The 7524-nt window shown below is 42.6% G+C and overlaps 1 protein-coding gene across 1 annotated transcript in view; it reads right to left on the bottom strand.

The window, feature by feature from the left end:
• Positions 1–18: 18 nt before the first annotated feature.
• FEM1C (fem-1 homolog C) overlaps positions 19–7524 on the bottom strand; it is a 25285-nt gene continuing 17779 nt past the window's right edge. Inside the window, exon 2 of the mRNA XM_077746308.1 lies at positions 19–2796. Within this exon, the coding sequence (XP_077602434.1) occupies positions 1487–2796 (1310 nt within the window). The 3' untranslated portion in view covers positions 19–1486. The remainder of the gene's footprint in view (positions 2797–7524) is intronic.

Raw genomic sequence — 7524 nt, 5'->3', positions numbered from 1 at the left:
AATAAATTCTCAAGGAGAATTTACTGTATTTTTTTTTTTTTTTTTTTTTTTTAGTACTTTTATCTTTTCTTAAAAGAGCCCTTTGTGTGTGTGGTGGCATTGGCAAAGCTGTCTGCGGGGGGAAAAAAACAAACAAACAACACACACAAAAAAAGGAAGGCAGAGCAAAGCAAACTTTCAGTAAGGAAACAGAAAGCACTGCAACCTTTTGTGTTTAACTGTGGCGACAAATAACTGAGACCAAAGTAATTCATGCAAGTTATCTTTAAAGGTATACTTAGGCTGGAAGAAAGAAAGAATGGACACTCTACTGACCTCAGATACTAGGGCAGTAAATTGCATACTAAAATACCTTAATTATCTTAGAGGCCTAGATCTCGCCTGGCAAGCATCATGCCACTGACATGCTTTAGCTCTTTTGGTAACTAAAAGTGATCTGCTGAGTTCAAGTGCTGAATTATGTCAATGTGACTCATTAAAGCGGTGTGATCAACTCTGAAGTTCAGTTTAAGCAAATGCTCTACACCTAATCGCACCGTCAGCACAAGCGGGCCAGGGCTGGTGCAGCGTGAAAGGTGGGTCGCTTTATAAAGCTTCTTCCTTGTACTGCAGGATATATTAAGATGACAGACCTAAATTTCAACTGGGTTAATGAGTTAGAATAGATTTGTTTCCCAAATTTAGCACACGATAATTTCAGTGGAGTAGAGAGAAACCTCACAAGTGAAGAAGGGGGGAAAAAAAAAGAAGAAAAAAAGCAAAAAAAAAAAAAAAAGCTTGAGCTCCGGTAGCTAACCTACAGCTCTAAAAAAGGTCATGCTACAGAGAGTACCACTTTCATAACATGAACTTTGTAACGAAACTTAACGGTGTTTTGAGTCCAAGTTGACCAACTGCTGCATAGAAAAATGTGCTAACATACAACAGTCAAGTTTAAGCCGGTGCATAGAGAAGATAAAGCACTTATGGTAACTGCAAATGGCAACAGGTCGGGGAAACGGTGTGCGACCTAGCATGGGTCCGTAAAGGGGCGGAGTGGCAGGGGGAGACTCAGAAGGAGAAATGGTTAGGAAAACGAAGTGAAACAGGGGAGAAGCTTGGAGTAGAGAAGAAGCAGGAAAAAAAAAGACCTTCAATCATGTAAAATTCACAAACCAGTGAAGTATAGAGACGCCACTGAAAAACGGTGAACTCTGTCCCAAACACCCAACAGCAAACAAAACCAGAACAGGGAAGCCTTTGGCAGACGGTTTTAGAAATTTGAAGAGGACGTTATATTTGTCAATTCACAAACAATATATTATATGGTATATTTATATTAAATACTGGGAAACCAATCCTGTCAATCGGATGCGTCTAATGCTTTAGCCAATGAGAGCGTGAGGAGATGAGGCTAAGTGAAGGCTGGTGTCATCACAACAGTGCTCGTTTATGAAACAGCTGTCAGCGATCCGCGCTTGGACAGTGCGAACACACAGCCCAGTCATCATCTGTGAAGGGAAACAAAGGTCTCCAGCTTCTCCGGGATGTGCCCTTTGTAACATATTCTATGATTCACTATGACACGGGCAGCCAGACACTGCAGAGTGGTATGGTTTATGGGCTGGATCAGATTTTTAGCAATTTCCTTCTCATCCAGCAAGTCGCTAGCAGTCTGTTTGTGCAAGTTTGTGGCATCAAAATGTGCACCTGATTTAATAAGGAGATTCATGATGTCCGGATGGTTGTTGAGAGCAGCGATGTGCAGGGGACTGTTGTCGTCGGAGTCTCTGACGTTCACGTCAGCGCCGCATTCGATCAGGATCGCAGCCACCTGCAGGGATGGAAATTTACACACAGGGTACCGCCCCACACATGTGGTGTTCTTGTCCACGGCCAGGTGCAGAGGGCTGAAGTTGTTCTTTCCCCTCGGGTGCAGCTTAAGAAACCTGTATATCGTCTGCTTTTTGAAATGGTCCTGTTCCAGAGTACAAGGAACTTTTTCCAACAAGCAAATCAAGTGCAAGATAATGGAGAGAGCCTTGTTTAACTGTAATGGGTCGGCCGGACACTGAGTCTGTTTGATAGCTCGCTCTATTTCAAGGACACTTTTGCATAGTATGCCCATAAGATCGTCAAAGGTAACGGTGGTGCCCAGCAGGCCTTTAGCCCGATCCTGTAGCATAAAAGAGAAGAGTTCTGCAAAAGATAACAAGCTGCTGGCGGTCATTGGGCTTAAAGGGTCCAAATTGTTCTGCTGCATATCCAAAGCATACTTCCAAAGGTTGATGCATCGTTTGAAGTTTCCAGAGTCCGCATACACCGCGCCTCTGTATCTAATATAGTAAGAGGTATCAGGATGTGAAGGGCCAAGAATACGTTCTCTAATTAACAGTGCCTGCATTCTCATCTCATCGGGATCAGCAATGAGACCTTCTAGCTCTTCTGTACTGTTGACCTCCTTGGCATAATCGTAAGCCATTATTAGTGTCTGTGGTACTGGCTTGCTAATTATATTAGTCCTATCACTGTACCTCATGTTCATGGCCTTTTTCCAGTATTTCAAGGCCCCAAGAAGATCTCTTTTTTTGTCTACAAACGTAGCTCCCAGAAGCTCTAGAGCATTGATCCGTTCTGTCTTACTCGTCTGTGCATGGTGAGTCAGAAAATCCACAATATTTGTGTGACCAGTAACACTTGCTGAGAGAAGGGGAGTCATTCCATAACCATCTTTTTCCATCTTGGCACAATACATAAGAAGCATCTTCATGATGTCCAAACTTCCAGATTCTGCGCAATCATGCAATGCGGTATTACCTTAAGGAGAAGAAGAGAGAATAGATTTTGAGGGACCAGGGTACACGGAATACATGTATGTAGCTTAGGAACCTAAAGAGAAGCAGGCATCCCAAGCCAACCTTAGTGGGACATTCTTTAATTGGACTACAAATGAGAGAAAATTATCCCGGCACCTAAATATAGTGTCTGACACATAGCAGACGTTAAATAAATGCTTGTTAAGTTTGGTGAATAAATGACCAAATTAGGCATGAAAGGGTCATAAAAGTCACTAAATGAAGTTCAAAATTAATCCATGGCCTCTTGGGCTTTTGCAATCATGTTTTCAAGTGCATATTCTCTGACTCAAAAGCGATGAAATGAAATTAACCAGCTATTCAGCTCTGCAGTCACTTAACTTTTTGGGTCAGCTTCCACATTTATCAACAAGAAATCGAATCCATAATATCGACAGTTCTCTAGTTTGATTCTACTAGTAGTCAGAAACTCTTTCTTTCAGTATTTGATTGCCAAACGGAGGTCAGCTGTCTTAGTCAAAATTCTCAGTGACAAAGTACTTTCCTCAAAAAGCTCCCATAAGAAAAACAAGTCCACTAAAATCTGAAAAAATATGTGGGTGGTTTGATATGAAGTTTAAAAGGAGACATCTGAAGTGTCCTCTTGTAATAGATTACTTCCTATTGTAACTGAATTTTTTAAGCATTCTTTTCAGATATACTAAATGTTCTAACGCGGTCCTGTTCTTCCCACATGCAGATTAAAATGGACAACAGGCACATGTAGTTAAAAGCCTGTATGCAATGTATTAAGACATTACAACCACCCAAGTATTTCAGTTGCCCGAGTTTAATGCCAAACATTTTACCAGTTATCATAACAAAAACTATCACACAGACTTTTGGTATGTATAAACGGTGTTTACAGAAGATTTCAACAGTGAGTCATCTGAGGCACGTGTGCAAAAAAGACTTAACATAGCTGGCAGTGACTGGTATCCTGGGAAAGAACTAGCTGCTTGCTAAGGGACAGCCCTCGGCTAACATCAGAGAACTCGTCTGGTGAACAGTTCAGAAAACCTTCCCTAAATGATAAGGGTGGGTCGCTGTTTGTATAGCAATATAGTTTATGCTGAATACTTGCTTTCCTTCTGAGAGTCTGGAATTTGGGGTATTTGCGCAAAGGGTGCCTATGCGACCAGCCTCCAAGAAAACCCCGGGGCCCTGAGTCTCTAATGGGTTTCCCTGGGCAGAAACTGCTGTGTGACCTCTTAGGTGAAGGAGACTGCGTAAAAAAGCCTGCACAGATTCCTCTAGACCCCACCTGTGCCTTTCCCCGTAGGATCTGGCTGCACACCCTCATCACACCACATTTTAACCCTGATCACAACGGTATGCTGACTCACCTCCAGATACCTGGGAGGCGGGGCCAGGTAGGCATGGGGGGACTGACGCAGCAGGGGTACTAGAAAGTGGTTTAAACCTGAATGCTTCACATAACAAATCTATTAACTCAAATTTCAAAAAGCAAGCTATTACACATCAGGACTTTAATCTTTCCACAGGTTTATCCTGTTTATTCTTCCACCATACCTACAGGAATTACATGATTATCTGCATATATTTATTCTGACTCAGGGTTTCAAAGGTCCACAACGGAATGGTGTCTGATGGAATGGCTTAGCAATTTGTATATAACCAAGCACTCAGAGAGCCCAGAGCTTCTGACTACTAATGTCCATTTGTTCAAAATAATTTTTTCACATTTTTTTAATTTATTTTTGAGACAGTGCATGAGTGGGGGAGGGGCAGAGAGAGAGGGAGACAGAATCCGAAGCAGGCTCCAGGTTCTGAGCGGTCAGCACAGAACCTGATGTGGGGCTTGAACCCATGAACCATGAGATAATGACCTGAGTGAAGTCGGGCGCTTAACTGGCTGAGCCACCCAGGCGCCCCCCAAATAATTTCCACTAAGCACAGCTACTACTAAATGTATTTTTACAACTTTTAAAATTAAGAATCCCTAATAGTACTCTTTTCCTCTAAGAAAGAGACAATATAAGGAAAATAGAAGGTTTTGATGGCATTCTTCTCCATTCAGAGTCCTATAAAATCAAGAATAAGAATGCAAGAGGGGGGCCGGGTGGCTCAGTCAGTTAAGTATCCAACTCTTGGTTTTGGCTCAGGTCATGGTCTCATGGATTCGTGAGTTTGGGCCCTGCGTTGGGGCTCCACGCTTACAGGCCAGAGCCCCTTCCCCACGCAGGCTGTATTTGTCTCTCTCAAAATAAATAAATAAACTTAAAAAAACAAAAACAATGCCAGAGAAGTCATTTTATTAATTAACTGAATTGCTGTACTGAAATACACCATACACTGAAAAAGATGATTTCTAAAAACAAAAAACACACAGAAGAGTTTCACATCTAGTACTCGCAGAATACAATCAATTCTCCCAGAAAAGACCTTTTTAGAAAAGCTGAAAATTTTATTTTAAAAAATATGCTTGACAGCATGCCAAGAGCTCAAAAGCGGACAACATCCAGGAGCAGAAAGAGAATTAGAGAAGTCCAGGATTTGGGGAGGCTTCCCCCCGTGGCCTCTACAAATTCTGGCAGCAGCAGCTAAAAGCCTGAGTGGAGCTTCTGACAACTTGGCAGGGCCAGAGGAGACACCTGGAGTCTAGAACCCACTAAGAAGGGCTCCTGGCACCCGCCCCGCTCCCACCGTACACTCTGTGTCATACCTCTGAAGGGCTACACCCCGGCAGTTAAGGCAAACTGCAAACAAACCAGGTACTGGAGGAACCCAAATCCAACTGAAGATTGTGCTGATACTGAATTAAGGAAAGTTGGGAGGGCCGGTTAAAGTAGTCAAAAGCCAGAAGCAAATACAATTAGTAATAAGAGAAGATATTATCCAGATACTATCTACTGGCTAAAGCTCAAATTATTTTTTTATATTCTTTATATATAATGTTAGGTATCCAATCAAAGGAACCACAACACAAAACCAAGACAAATAAGAGCTGACAGAAAGGCCCAACCGAAGACTGAGATAATACAGGTATAAGACACAGACCTCAAAATAATAATTATGCTTAGCAAAGTAAGAGAGATTAAAAACATTTCTGAGAATTAGACAGAAAACTGGTAACTACAAAAAGGAACAAAACGGATGTTCTAGAACTGAAAAACCCAGTGGGTGGCTTTAAAAGTAGATTACACACAGCTGAAGGGAGAATGAGGGAGTGGACAGCAAGTCAGGTGACCGTACACAGAAAGCAGCATGGAGGGGACAGGCTGCCAGGGCAGGGGCCGGGAGAGACGATGTCAGAGGGCTAACAACCTGAACGCCAGATTTCTAGAGGAAGAAAATGGGCCCAAAGCAATACTTCAATGGAATTTTCTGAAGCTGATGAAGTACTAACCATAATTTTAGCAAGTTTTACAAACACCAAGCCAGATAAATACGAAGAGCATCACCTCGGGCTCACTAGAGCAAAACGGCCCAGAGAGACCAGAGCACAGGCGCAAACCGCCCGCAAAAGAGCAACAGTGAGGCGGACAGCGAGCCCTGCTCAGGAAAAGGAACTCGGGAGTCCACAGAACGCTATCTTAAAAGCACTAAAGGAAGGTAAGTGTCAACTCAGAATTTTACACCCACACCAAGAATAAATGTGAAATGAAGGACCGGTTCAGGTAAGAACAAAAAGAGAAAACTCAAGTTATTTATGACCGACAGACCTAACTACTACAAGGTGTTCTCTAGGCGAAAGAAAGAAGAGCCACACGGAAGCATGGAGACATGGACAGACACATCAACGAAAGGGACAGATGTGTGAGAAATACGGACTCTGAAAAGAACAGCATCTCGTAGAGCTTGAAATGCATACAGAGCAGTGAAACGCTTGACAGCAACAGCCTAAAAGGAGGGTAAGTGGAATTCAACTATTCTAAAGATGTTTGCATGGCTCGGACAGAGGTAAAAATCAGAAATTTGTGTTATTCCTTGAATAGACACTTCTCCAAAGAGGACATCCAGATGGCCAACAGACACATGAAACGATGATCAGCATCACTCATCATCCGGGAAATACAAATCAAAACCACAATGAGATACCACCTCACACCCGTCAGAATCGCTAACATTAACACCGCAGACAACAAGAGATGTTGCCGAGGATGCAGAGAAAGAGGATCTCTTTTGCACTGCTGTGGGGATGCAAACTGGTGCGGCCACTCTGGAAAACAGTGTGGAGGTTCCTCAAAAAATTAAAAATAGAGCTACCCTACGGCCCAGCAATTGCACTACTAGGTATTTACCCAAGGGATACAGGTGTGCTGTTTCGAAGGGGCACATGCACCCCAATGTTTATGGCAGTGCTATCGACAATAGCCAAAGTATGGAAAGAGCTCAAATGTCTATCAACGGATGAATGGATAAAGAAGATGTGGTGTATATATACAATGGAGTATTTACTCAGCAATCAAAAGGAATGAAATTTTGCCATTTGCAACTACACGGATGGAACTAGAGGGTATGATGCTAAGTGAAATTAGTCAGAGAAAGACAAATATCCTATGACTTCACTCATATGTGGAATTTAAGATACAAAACAGATGAACAGCAGGGATGGGAAAGCAAAAATAGTAAAACACAGGGAGGGGGACAAAACATAAGAGACTCTTAAATGCAGAGAATAAACTGAGGGTTGCTGGAGGGGTTGTGGGTGGGGGGGGCCTAAATG

Source organism: Crocuta crocuta, unplaced genomic scaffold (assembly GCF_008692635.1).
Source record: "Crocuta crocuta isolate KB4526 unplaced genomic scaffold, BGI_CrCroc_1.0 scaffold218, whole genome shotgun sequence".
NCBI lineage: Eukaryota > Metazoa > Chordata > Mammalia > Carnivora > Hyaenidae > Crocuta > Crocuta crocuta.
This window is presented reverse-complemented; position numbering and strand designations above follow the sequence as displayed.